Here is a 14,284-nt window from a genome sequence, read left to right as displayed (position 1 = left end):
CCTCCTAGAGGCGAATGCATATTCTGTTGAGCAGCTGCGGTCAATGTTCCCCTTAATTGTTCCTCATAATTAGGATATAGACTTATTATTTCTGTTAGGGGGCATTTGTCCTCCATCTAGGGTCGCACCCATATTTATCCTACTTACTTTAAATCTTCACAAAATTACTGATCTAAAGGGGCTCCAACCCCACAAAACACACAAACATTCACTCACTAACAAGCAAATGTGCATCCAAACCGAATCTCAAAGGGTTAAACTTCCTGCAAGCAGCAAGGAATCAGCGCTGAGTTTTCGTCTGTCTGTGTCCCACTCTCTCTCACACAGACGCACGCACGCACACACATACACGAGCATTTTAGAGGATAACAACCCGACAACGAAAACAACAAGACTAATGAACATTCTCAATATTCTGAAACCCTGACAGTTTCTGTCTTTAGTACTTATTTAAACAATCTCATTTAGGGTTCCATCAGAGTACCATGAGAGTGAAATGGGGGAAGCATCACACAAAGATGTGTACCGAGAGCAATCGAGATATAATCTTATCTTGTGGACCCGTTGGTCTCAAGTCCGACCCTTAAGTGAAGCTCCTCTTCCAGTTTCACTCAAATGTATCCCTTGTTAGAACCCTGCTCACAGTGCCAAATTGATAAAGTACAGATTTGAGATGGTCCAAGGAATTCCTTATGGACTCAACCTGTAAGCCTCTCTTAGTTCATCCCAGAGATCATACCTTTGGTAGTCTGGGATTTAAAAAAAACTCTTTCAGACAGTTTAGCTTAACTTTAATCATCCCCTTCATTTACTAATAGCATCACTGTTACAACATAACACTGATACCTATAAGCTAAATGAACTGGGTTCTAATAACCCAGGAGAGTAGAACATAGCTCTTCAAGAGCCCTGGCAGGCTACTCTGTCATACTAGTTAAAAAAGACTACCTTTATATGCAAGTTTACAAAGGCTGTACTGTCACAAACACAAAAAGTTAACAAAAGCACTGCATGTTCTGAACTAGACATAAAAGTGAAGGACAGTAAGTCAGGACAGAAGTAAATTGATACAGAGTTTTGTTTCAAGTTCAGAATCAAACGTGGTTATTAATGTCACAAGGGCACAGCCATGGATGTTATTACTTGGTGCCCTGTTTATACAGATTCACTAATGTTAAGGCAAATGTTCTTAATTGTCTTGCCCTCCCTGCCTGTCTGTTTTCTAGTGTGCTGCAAATGTGTACTATAATTCAAAATTACATTTTAGTCTAAATGTTTAAGGACAGGTTTTTAAAGGCTATAAACGTTCTCAATTTCACAGCCAAATGTTACATATTTTCAGTTTTCCAGTATACTGAGACTGCCATCTATTCATAGGTGCTTGTAATCTATCAGTTCAGAACAGCATTCACTCTCTTAAAGGTACAGTGCGCGTCTTCAACTTTGTAACAAAAGTCAAAACAGTAATGTCACGATAAAAGTAGCGGAGTAGAATTTTGAATAAAGCTCTCATGTTTTAATGCACTCCTGTTTTTTTTTATTATTAGTTCATGCACAAGCTAAGTTTTTACTTGCCCAGAGGGGAGAAACAAAGCAACCACCATGCTGTGGGTCTGGGTGTCACATGTAAACCAGAAGAGATAAGCATAGTGGATTTCCTTCCCGAAAGGACATAAATGAACCATGCAGTATTAGCTATGCAATATCACTTGATTTTCCATTTTTGACCAATATGTGTGATTACAGACTGAAACTGAACCTGTTGCTTCCAGTAGATTTGTGTTGTGAATTACATGGCTTTCAAAATTGGTCTGTCCTTTGTGTTTCCACTTAGGCCGTGTAGGAACGCCACATTTTATGGCACCAGAAGTTGTCAAAAGAGAACCGTATGGAAAGCCAGTCGACGTTTGGGGTTGTGGAGTTATACTTTTTATCCTCCTTAGTGGTTGTTTGCCATTTTATGGAACAAAGGAAAGATTGTTTGATGCCATTATTAAGGGAAAACATAAGGTAAATGCAAGTAGTTAATTGTCTCTTACCATACATCCTATACATCTGAGCGAACCTCTTAAAAAGACATATTTCATATGCCCTCTTAAACATGTGTATTATTACGCTCATTATTATTGTGCCCAGGAATTCTTATTCTCTCTCAACTATGTATTGTTACTTCTGCAGCTCTGAAAAGTAACATTCTCTAACATTTCGATTAGCTAACATCTTACCATATAGTTGAGAATCATATTTATATAACTATTGAATGGAAGCAATAGATGGGAAATTGCAATTTTACAGTTACAATGCATTTGACTGTTTTTCAATTGTTTTCATGTAGATGAACCCTAGGCAGTGGGTCCATATCTCAGAGAGTGCAAAGGATTTGGTCCGTCGTATGCTAATGTTGGATCCTGCAGAAAGGATAACTGTTTATGAAGCACTTAACCATCCTTGGCTTAAGGTGCATTTTCTTAAACTTGTTAACTTGCAGTTGATGTTTCTGTTGAGAGAAGCCCAATTCTTTTAATGAAGTAGGAGGTAGAATTCATATTGATGTGTTTGGAAGGTAGTTTTTAAGTACATTTTATTTTAGCATGGGTAGATTATTTGCAATTGATCTATTAAGCATACTTTTAATAATAGAATATAGTAATTCCTCAGTAATTAGCACTGTAATTGCATTTCTTAAAAATGCAATGTTAAATGAAGCAAATCAGATTTTCCCATTGCTATCAATATAAGCTGTAGTTATGTTGTTAGACATTGATTTTTAAAAAATGTAAATTAGAAGACCATGTATTTGTAAATTGCTACATTTATAATTTTAAAACTATATGCTAACTCTTTGTACTTGTCTCTGACTCTCAGATCCTCCTGCTCTCAAAGCTTTCCTTGTCAACTCTCCTATTCAGCACTCCCACTCTCCATCCCACATGCTTCCGCTTCTCCTGCTCCCTCTCATTCGCCACTTACTTTTCTCAAGCACTCTCAGTGGGCAAAGGCACAGGACAGAGGCAGCAAGAGCAAAGGATGTGCGGACCTGTGCGCGAGGGGGTCAGGGTGATGGTAGGGTTGTGAGCAGGAAGATTGTGGAGCGAATTAGGACATCAGGAAATAGGAGGATTGGAATGGGGGTTGGGAGCAGTAGGGATTGCTCCAAAATGACACATTGCATGGTCTGCCATGAAGCTATGGAAAAACAAAAATCCTAATGTTAAATGCACATGTAGGCCTTACTATATCTGTAATATTATAGCAGAATGAATTCAGACTGAACAACTTAAAATCAGGACTTAGTGTTTGATACTTGTTATTAACTATCTAATATGGCCAGTCTCATTCCTGGGATGGCAGGGCCAATATTTAAAGAAAGACTGGATCGATTAGGACTGTATTCATTGGCATTCAGAAAAATGAGGGGGAATCTCACAGAAACATGAAAAATGCAAACAGAATGGATAGGATAAACACAGGAAGTGTGTTTCTGGTGACTGGAGAGTACCCATGGTTCACAGTCTAAGCTTACATGGTTGACTATTTAGGACTGAAATGAGAAATTTCTTTACACACAAAATGGAGAGCCTGTGGAAATTCCCTGCCACAAAAAGCGGTTGAGGCCAAAACATTTCAGGATTTCTAGTTGGCACAGATGAGTTGGACCAAAAGGTCTGGTTCCAACCTGTTTCACACTATTTATCTGTTTCAAGAAGGAGTTAGGTATAGCTGTTCAGGCTAAATGGATTAAAGGGTGAGAGTTGGGTGGTCAGACATGAACATACTGACTAGTGGAGCAAGCTTGAAAGACCAAGTGGTCTACATTTTTCAATATTTCTGTATGGTATCTGAAACAATTCTTTACTGTATTGTTTTTTCGTAGTTTTCAGAGTATTGAATATAATTTCACTCTTTCATTGATAAACTGAAGAAAGATTAAGACTGACAGAAGTGTATTGTCTTGGAGTAACTAGCAGAGAATCTTAAAGATATTGGAATTAGTTGTGAACTATTTATTTATTTATTGTGATATACTTCAGGTTTGAAATCATTCATAATACATTTCAGGAACGAGATCGTTACGCATACAAAATTCACCTCCCAGAAACTGTGGAACAGCTAAGGAAGTTTAATGCAAGAAGGAAATTGAAGGTAAGATCAAAAAATGAATTATTATTTTCTTAATGGATGCACAGTTCCAATTCTAGATTGGGTAAAACTTAACTTTTGCTTTGATGTTGTAGGGCAGGGAAAAGTTAAAACATTTTCTGAACGTGTAGTGCCCATTTCTCAGACCAGCATCCAAAGTGATTCCTCTTGATGCTATTTGTAAGGCTGCAAAATGGGGTATTACATTGCACATTTTCAAAAGCAGGAAACAAATAGCTGGTCATTCAAAAATTAAATTACAGAGCACTTCTCCAAAAAGCTGAGTGTACTGGTGTGCTAAAAATGTTAACAATTTTTTTTTTAATATCATACAATAGCAGGTAAATGGAATTGAAGTATGGATCACCCATGACCTAATTGAATTGACTCACTGAGTTGAATAGCCAATTCCTGTTTCTGTGCAAGAAAGAGACAAGTTGACTTTTGAATTGTAACTTTTCATAAACAGAACAAGAGTGAGAAATAGGACAAACAAGATAGGAAAGTGTGCATGCTGACCTTGTAAACTGCATAAAATTATAAATAGAAGATATTTAAATGACTGCAGTAGTATTAGTATGCAGTAATAGACGCATAAATAACAGCAGGAATGCATAAGATCAACTTGCTTTTACATTTTTGAATGATTTTTAAGTATATAAGTGGTGGCTACAATGTATTATCGATATGCTATTAAATCATAGAATCATAGAAGTATTGTGGTGCTGAAGGAGGCCATTTGGCCCATCGTGCCTGCGGCAGCTTGTTAAATGAACATAATGCATGTCTTGCATATGGAATGCACTTCCAGACACAGACTTTTTTCTACTGTGACACACTTTTATATTATGAAATTTTCATTTCACAAACTTGTCACAATGAAAAAAAACGATGTTTTATGTTTAAAATGTATGTCACCATTCATCACTGTAATTTTAATTCTATGCTTTCATTTATATATAATCAAAACCTCTTAACCTACAGAGATATTAAAAATATCCAGTTGTTTTGAACCAGAGCTACATTTTGAACATTTAGAAGTCAGTGTTGCCTGCCTGCCACCAGAGTTCACCATATCTGCTCAGAGCTAGAGAGAAGTTTTCAAGAAGAGGGCAACTATCCAAAAAATGTGGCCCATGTAGGTACTAATGACAGAGGCAGGACAAGGGAAGAGATTCTGCATGAGCAGGATGAGGAGCTAGGCATAAAATTAGCATATGATTATCTAAAAATTTTACAGATAGTATCAGACTTAAAGAAAAAACATACAATTGCAGGTCACAAGATTGGACAGACTATGAAAAGCAGTGAATATTCACTGAAGGGTTAATACAAAGAGGAGTTGGAGAGAAAGCAAAAAGAAATATAAAAACACTTTAGATATTCAAAAAGGAAAAAGTTAAAGTGACACTTGATCATACAGGAAATAACTGATGAATTAATAATGGTAAATAAGGAGATGGTAGATGAGTTGACAGGTGTTTTTGTCAATATTAACTACAGAAGATCCAGATAACATCCCAGAAAAATCCGTAAATCAGGAAATGGAACTGGGGGAGAAACTTAAATTTGCGATTGTAGGGTTAAAAGGACTGAAAGTTAGAATTACAGTCTGATGTGTCCCTATGTTATGATAGACTTCAAACTAGAGTCTGGCTAGTGAAATTATTGATGTATTGGTTTTAATTTTCAAAAGTTGCCTACATTCAGGAAAAGTTCTATTAAAATGGAAAGTAACAAATGCAACTCCTTTTATTCAAAAGGGGACGGCAACAAAATGCAAAACCTACTGTCCTGTTAACTTATCACCTGTCAAAGGGAAGATGTTAGAAATTATTATTAAAGATATTGCAGCAGAGTAACTAGGAAAGTTCAATGTAATCGATCAGAGTTAGCATGGTTTTATGAAAAGAAAATTGTATTTGACAGTTAATTGGAGTTCTTTGAGGAAGCAACATGTGCTGTGGATGAAAGAAGATCCTGTACATATACTATACGTGGGTTCTCAGAAGATATTTGAACAGGTACCAGACCAAAGTTTATTGTGGAAAACAATAATATAGGGATAAAATATTAGTATGGATAGAAAATTGACAGAAAGTAGGTAAAGAAGTGTCATTTATTTGGTTGCCAAAATATAATACATTCCTGTGCCACAGGGATCAGTGTTGAAGCCTTAATGTTTTGCTATTTATGGAAATGGCTTGAATGAAGGGACTGAAGGTATGATTGCTGATGACAGAAACATAGGCAGAATAGGAAATTGAAGAGGACATAATGAAGCTACCAACTGATGGTAATACTGGACAAATCAGATCCCAAAGTAAAACCTGACTTGATAGTTCATATTTTTTATTTCTGCAACTTGTTCAGCAGTACCCAGTCATGGAGCATCAACTTTTATCAAAGGATGATATGTTTATTACCCACACCAATAAAGAAATCTGCAATAATTATTTCATATATTATTATAAATACCAGAAATTAAAATTCAACCATTTTTAACCCTCAGCAAAATTTTACAGGTACTTGTCACCCTGATTTCTCTTTAAAGTTCTTTGTTCAGTTGTCACAGCAGGATTTGGTTTTGTTGCGACCAAAGCTCTGCATTGCAGTGCTATCTTCTTTTATTGATGACGTTATTGCGCATGCACAGGGAAGTGCATGCAATTTTAAAGTGAGCTTCAGTGGTGGGGAGAGGGATGCTGGACACAGGACAGGGTAGTAGGGACCTCTAAGAGTAAGAAGGAAAGGATGAAACAGGACCCAGAAGGCCCTCTCTCCACTCTGTCTCCTTTCCATGCTCCCCCAGTTCCTGGGCCATCCTTGTCACCTTCCCCAACTGTACTGATCTCTCCTTCCACCTCATGCATTCTGATCTCTCCTTTTTCTTCCTCACCCATTTTACCACCCCTGACATATTCAACACCACATCCCTATTCCCCAAAACTCCAGCTGAAATCTGTGCACACAATTCCAAGTGATGCATAGCGCCTATGTGTCAGTGTTCAGCAAACACAGCCTTTCTAAAGCACTGAGTTGTTCACCTTCATGATATTTTTTAAAAGCCTCATTTAAATGCATATAACCAAACTTCCAGACAATATGTGACCTCTCAGAACTCATCCAAAATGAATATGAAATTATGTCTTCCTTTCTTAACTGCTACAATATAGAAGTGCAAATCAATTTTAAAACTATACATAGTTCTGTCCACTTTAGAATCTAAAGTTTCCAAATAATATTACAGTCAATTATTCTATAATGTGCTGGTTGCATTCTTGTGCAACCCCATGTTATAGAAGATTCGTACTTCAAAAGCAGGTTAAAGTGTTGGCGCTGTAATTGTGTTACAGCCACACATCTTCTCAAAGTTGGCGCTGTAGAAGAAGCATCCCAAGTTCGTAAATAGTGTTACAGCAAATTTATGTTGATGAAAAACGCATTATAACAGAACTACGTGTAGTAATATATCATAAACCTTCATCACATTAGATCTTGCAAATGCAATGTAGTGTGGAAAAATGTGCAATCAACCATTTCAGCAAGAAAAATAAATATGAGCCATATTATGTTAATGGCAAGAAATTGCAGACTTCTGAAGAGTCCTGGTGCATGATTCACAAAAGTATTCTGAAAATAAGAAAGCTAATAGAATGTTATTGTTTATTAAGAGGGCAATTGAATGTCAGGAGGTTATGTTTCAGTTGGCAAGACAACATCTGGAGTACTGTATGCCTTGGTCTCCTCCTGTAAGAAAGGATATAAATGTGTTGGAAACAGTTCAGAAAGGTTTACTAGACTCAACCTGGAATGTGTGGGCTGCCTTGTGAGGAACGAATAAATAGTCAAAGCTTGTATCTTCTGGAGTTTAGAAGATTGAGGCAATTTGTTTGAAAACTTGCAAGGTCCTGAGGGATTTAATTGGGTGGATATGTGATAAGAATTTTCCTTTTGCAGGAAAATATTGAATTGGGTCACTATTTCAAGCTAAGGTGTCAGCACTTAAGACAAAGCTAATAGAAATTGTAACCTCACAGAAGGTCATAAGTCTTTGAAATTGAAAAGGAAGCAGAAGCAGTTGATCTTTTTAACTGGAGTAGATGGGTCCTTGATGAGCAAGAGGGTGGAAGGGTTGGGTGGGAAAAGAACTAATCAAATTAGCCATGATATTACTGAAGGACAGAGCAGGCTCAAGGATCGAGCGGCCTATTGTGCTCCTGATTCACATGTTCTCCTGTTTGTCTGTAAAATCCCAGCTTGAAATATGTGCATAAACAGGAGTTTAAAGATGGAAGGACATTTTCCTCCTTTTAAGGATCTGAGAAATTTGTTTTTCTTTTCAAAAAGAATAGAAGAATTCCTCTCAATTATGAATGTGGATGCAAGTAAGTCAAGAGAGACTTGTGATTTTAAAAAAAATCCAAAATCACTGGTCTGAGGCACATGATCATTAATAAAGTCATTAGGGTAATAAGGAAAAACTTCCCTACTCAGAGGGGTTGAAATGTGAAACTAAATATCATAGGAAGTTGTTGAGATAAATAGCTTAGATGGTTTCAAAAGAAAATGACATAAATATCAAAGAGCAAAGGGAATGGAAAGATCAAAGTTAGCTTGATAGGATAGGCAAAAACACAAATAAAATACAAGCAGCAGTTTGGAGTCGTTAAGCCATATGGCTTTTCTGTGCTGCATGTTCAAGTAACTGGAGATTGGATTATCAAGCTTTTATTTCAGATTGATCATTTATTTTAATTTATTTATTTGCACATTTGTACTAAGAACTGTTTATATAAAGAATTACTTGTGAACAATAGCATTTGTGATTGTGTGCTTGTTTTGTCTTAATGGCTGAAAAAGAAAAAATTGTTTGCAAGAACAGTATTACAAATGAAAACAAGTTTTAAAAAATGTCTTCTAAGCCACACCTATTTACTATGACTAAAATAAATGTTTGAACTGCAGCTGATAGTTTGCAGGAACATGACTTTTTTTAAAAAATTCATTCATTGGATGTGGACATTGCTGGCTGGGCCAGAATGTATTGACCATTCTAAGTTGTCAACGAGAAGGTGGAACTGAGCTGGTTTCTAGAACCATTACAGTCCGTTTGGTGTATATGCACCTTCAATGCTATTAGGAAAGAGGTTCCAAAATTTTGGCCCAGCAACAATGAAAAAAATAGCAATATATTTCCAAGTCAGCATAGTGAATGGCTGGAGAGAAACTTGTAGGGAATGGTGTTTCCATGGATTTGATGACCTTTCCCTTCTAGGTAGTCGTGGTTGTGTTTTTATAAGATGTTAAGGAGCCATGGTGAATTTCTGCAGAGCAACTTGTACAGAGTTTACAGACTGCTGCTATTGCATGCAATGATGGAGGGAATGAATATCTGTGGATGCAACTGTAATCAAGTGAGCTGCTTTGCCATGAATGGTGTCAAATTCTTGAGTGTTGGTGGATTACACTCATCCAGACTAGAGCATATTCATTCACATTTGTGACTTGGGTTTTGTAGATGGTGAACAGGCTTTGCCTGACAGTTACCCGCTGCAAGATTCCGACTTCTAACCTATTGTTGAAGCCAGAGTATTTATATGACTAGTCCAGTTCAGTCTGTGGTCAGTGCTAAACTCCAGGGTGTTGATAGTGGAGAATTTAGTAATGGTAATGACTTTGAACATCAAGGAACAATAGTTTGGTTCTGTCTTGTTGCAGGTGATCATTTGCTGCCATTTATGTGAACATTATTTGTCACTTGTCAGCCCAAGCCTGGATTTTATCCAGGTCTTGTTGCATTTGGACATGGACTGCTTCAGTATGTGCAGAGTTGCGAATGGTGCTGAACACAATTCAATAATGAGCAAACCTCCCACTTATGATGGAAGGAAAGTCATTAATGAAGCAACTGTTTGGGACAATATCATGAGGAATATTTGGCTCTTGTGGAGCATTGATAATGCCCCTACTTTGAGCCAGGAGGCCCAGTATTTACAGCTGCACCATAGAAGCCATTATGTCCAGGTGCTTAATGGCCTAGTATGGCAACTGATGTGCCCAGAACTGTAAGAAACTACAGAAGGTTGTGTGCACAGCCCAAGCCATCACAGAAGCCAAACTCCTATCCATGGACTCCACTTACAGCTCTCATTGCCTTAGAAAGGCTGCTAACTTCAACAAAGACTCCTCCTACCCTACAGGGTCTTCTGTCAGGCGGAAGATACAGAAGCTTGAACACGCACGCCAGCAAGTTCAAGAACAGCTTCTTCCCTGCCGATATTAGACTGAATGAACTCTGTGACTTCAAATAATGTAAATCTTGTTAATAGTGATCTTGCCTCACATATATCCTGTGCAGTATAACCTGTATGCCTTACTCTAAGTTTTTTTTTTAAACACCCTATGATCTGTATGACCTTGCTTACTATGATCTACCTATACTGCTCGTAAACAGTTTTTCACTGTATTTAGATGCACATGGCAATAAATCAAATCAAATCACATCAGTTTCAAGTCTTCAGAAAACATCTGCTCTGATGAATTCCTGCAGGTATGGCCTGGAGCTGAGAAAAATGACATCCAACAATAATACCAGCCAGCTTCCTTTGTGCTAGATGCAGTTTCAACCAGCAAAGGGGATTTCCCCCGATTCCCCTTGACCTTAGTTTTGTTGGGCTTCCTTGATGTCATACTGTAATGCAGCCATGATGTCAAGGGCAGTCACCCTTGCGTCACCTCTTGGAATTCAGCTGTTTTGTGCCTGTTTGAACCAATGTACAAAGCTGAGCAATTTTGAAAGAACCCAAACATCTTGAATGTGCAAATTATATTGCTAAGCAAGTTCTTCTTGATAGCACCAGTGATGACTCCTTCTATCACTTAACTGATGATTGAGAGTAGACTGGTAGGATTGCAGGTAGCTAGGCTGGATTTGTCCTGCTTTTACTGCATGTGGTATACCTCGGCAATTTTCCACATTGCTGAATAGATGCCATTGTTGTCGTTGTACTGGAGCAACTGTGCCAGGAGAATGCAAGTTATACAGCACATCTTCAGTACAATTGTCGGAATGGTGTCAAAGTTCATAACCTGTCAATATTCAGAACCTTCAACCATTTCTTAATATCTGTGTAATGAACCAAGTTGACAGAAGACTGGCATCCAGAAGAGGCCAATATGGATCATTCGCTCCACTTCTAGCTGAGAATTGTTGCAATTGCTTCAACCTTATCTTTTATGCTGATATTCTGTGTTGTCCCATCATTGAGACAGTGGATATCTATGGACCTTTCTCCCCCAGTGAGTTGCTCAATTGTTCATCACCACTCACAACTGAATGTGTCAGATCTGCGGTGCTTAGGTTTAAGGTCAAAAGAAATACATTTATATACGGGTGCGTCCCTTTTCAAAAAAAACTTGGAAGTACGTAAATGACAAATCTTTTGATTGTTTAAAAAAAACATGTTTCCTTTGTTTCTTCAGCAATATTCTTGGTAAATAAACCTGCTTGCTCTTAGGCGAACTACTCCAACTTCTCCATGTAATTGAATTCCTTCAGAAAAGAGAAAGAAATTACATTTGCACATTGCCTTTGATAGTCATAGCATGATCTAAAATATTTTACTGTTGGTAAAACCCAAGTCGGAAAGTCATTTCCTTTTCAATGGCACTTGAGGGAAAGGAGCTGCCTCGTTTGAGAGCTGCTTTTTGTTTTTCACATATATTTGGGATATTATTTTTCCTTAGTACCTTGGTATTTTCTTCTCTGGGTTCTAAAAACAATCCCAATATGCAGTGATAAAGAAAGATCAGATTAATCTCAAATTCTAACTTTTTGATGCAATGAAACAGAAACCAGACGGTCATTAGAATTGTTTCTGTGAGTTAGTAAAAGATGAAATTAATTTCTGCATAGTTGATCGTGGTACAACACATTCATCTGGAGACCTTTGTGTGGCTGATGCAGCTTTATATATCACTCATGAGTAATTGCATCAAGCTATGGCATTCATGGATGCTGAGAATATAGAAACAAAAATAATGAGCACAGCTGGCATGAAGGAAGCAGGCACAACTAGAACACATTCACTGTTTCATTAGCTTCCCTATTGATTGTTCAAATAAGTTATATAATGGTTTTTCCAAGAGGAACTTGTCCCATGTTTGAGTTCATTTACTAGATTCCTACTCTAGTGTGTATTTACATGTTGTAATATCGAAAGTTGCAGTACCAGAAAGTTATTTAAAATCATGAAGAGTTTGGACAAAGTAAATAAGGAGAAACCTTTTTCTAATGGTAGAAAGCTTGGTCATCAGAAGTCACGGATTTAAGATCCTTGGAAAACCAATGAAAGTTAGCATGGTTAGCTTATGTCTTCTGAAAGCTTATGTAAGCTATTACTTTGAGATATTTGCCAAATATTCAAAAATAACAGGAATTGCAGTGCCATGGCGAAAAGCCATTTGTAGGACTAATTGGGTGGCTCTTTCAAAGAGCTAGAACAGATTTAATGATAAAATGGCCTCCTTTTGAACTGCACTGATATGAGTCTCCATGACTTAGATGTATCCTAATTTCTTTATTTTTATGGCATGTTATCATTCTCTGTCAAGGAGCATTGAATGATTGACTTCTTGTGTCTTGATTAGAGTGGTGCTGGAAAAGCACAGCAGGTCAGGCAGCATCCGAGGAACAGGAAAATCGATGTTTCAGGCAAAAGCCCTTCTTGGCTAAAAATGTGTTGCTGGAAAAGTGCAGCAGGTCAGGCAGCATCCAAGGAACAGAAGATTCGACGTTTCGGGCATAAGCCCTTCTTCAGGAATTCAGGAATAAAAGCCCTTCTTGGTCATGGTATTAATTTGTAACTTCCCAAGAGACATCATTTGAAAACTCTTAATCGTGCACTTTTTTATCTTCGGTCAGAAACTGCTTAGCTGCATTCCCTCAATTTTACTTCATGCATTCTCCAACTGATTGGGTTACATTTGGCTGATAAAATTTGTCACATAACCATGGCTATAACGTGATTGTGATTCCATTAGTTTAAATGGCATGGCTATTGTGTGATTTTCTTGTATGAGAAATCACATGAGAACAAAACTATTATGTCATATCAGAACTGACTGTTTTGCAATTCCATCTGCCTGATTGTAATACAATCCTGACGCTTGGATGCTAACAAAATCAAAATACGTATACAAAAATAACTGCATGTTAAAATCAAGTATAGCATCACAGACCAGCACTCCCTTCCAACCAACCACAATTGTTTGTCGATTCACAAAATTGTTCTAATGATACGGTGTGCAAAAAAAATAGTGGTGAGAGAAATGAGGTGAGAGAGAGGTAGGAAGGAAGGAGGTGAGCAAGAGGGTTGGGTGAGATACAGTGAACTGAAGAGATGAGAACATCTTGGTGTTAACATCTTGGTATTCAATGTGCTAATATTGTGGAATGTTGGAACTCTGTGGGAAGCTAAGGAAGTGATTGCTCGGCCCCTTGCTGAGATATTTGTATCATGGATAGCCACAAGTAAAGTGCCAGAAAACTAGCGGTTAGCTAACATGGTGCCACTATTTAAAGATGGTAAGGAAAAGCCAGGAAACTATAGACCTGTGAGCCTGACATCAGTGGTGGGCAAGTTGTTGGAGGGAATCCTGAGGTACAGGATTTACATATATTTGGAAAGGCATGGACTAATTAAGGATCGTCAACATGGCTTCATGCATGGGAAATCATGTCTCACAATCTTGATTGAGTTTTTTGAAGAAGTAACAAAGAGGATTGAGGGCAGACTGGTGGATGTAATCTGTATGGACTTCATAAGGCGTTCAACAAGGTTCCTCATGGTAGACTGGTTGGTAAGGTTGGATCACATGGAATACAGGGAGAACTAGCCATGTGGATACAGAACTGGTTCGAAGGTAAAAGACAGAAAATAGTGAAAGAGGGTTACTTTTCAGACTGGAGGCCTGTGGCCCACTGTGTGCCACAAGGATATATAAATGATTTGGATGTGAACATAGAAAGTATGATTAATAAGTTTGCAGGTGACACAAAATTGGACGTGTAGTTGAGTAAGTTACACATAGTACAATGGGATCTTGATTAGATGAGCCAATGGGCTGAGGAGTCCCAGAT

The 14,284-nt window shown here is 37.7% G+C and overlaps 1 protein-coding gene across 4 annotated transcripts in view; it reads left to right on the top strand.

Annotated features, from left to right (window-relative positions):
• caska (calcium/calmodulin-dependent serine protein kinase a) overlaps positions 1–14,284 on the top strand; it is a 618,991-nt gene that overhangs the window by 247,689 nt on the left and 357,018 nt on the right. For all 4 annotated transcript variants that reach the window (XM_060833558.1, XM_060833557.1, XM_060833556.1 and 1 more), the window contains exons 7-9: positions 1,835–2,010; positions 2,336–2,458; positions 4,060–4,143. In XM_060833558.1, coding sequence (XP_060689541.1) covers positions 1,835–2,010; positions 2,336–2,458; positions 4,060–4,143 — 383 coding nt within the window. The remainder of the gene's footprint in view (positions 1–1,834; positions 2,011–2,335; positions 2,459–4,059; positions 4,144–14,284) is intronic.

Source organism: Hemiscyllium ocellatum, chromosome 12, assembly GCF_020745735.1.
Source record: "Hemiscyllium ocellatum isolate sHemOce1 chromosome 12, sHemOce1.pat.X.cur, whole genome shotgun sequence".
Taxonomy (NCBI): domain Eukaryota; kingdom Metazoa; phylum Chordata; class Chondrichthyes; order Orectolobiformes; family Hemiscylliidae; genus Hemiscyllium; species Hemiscyllium ocellatum.
The sequence above is the reverse complement of the archived record's forward strand: the minus strand, read 5'-3'. Positions and strand labels throughout refer to the sequence as shown.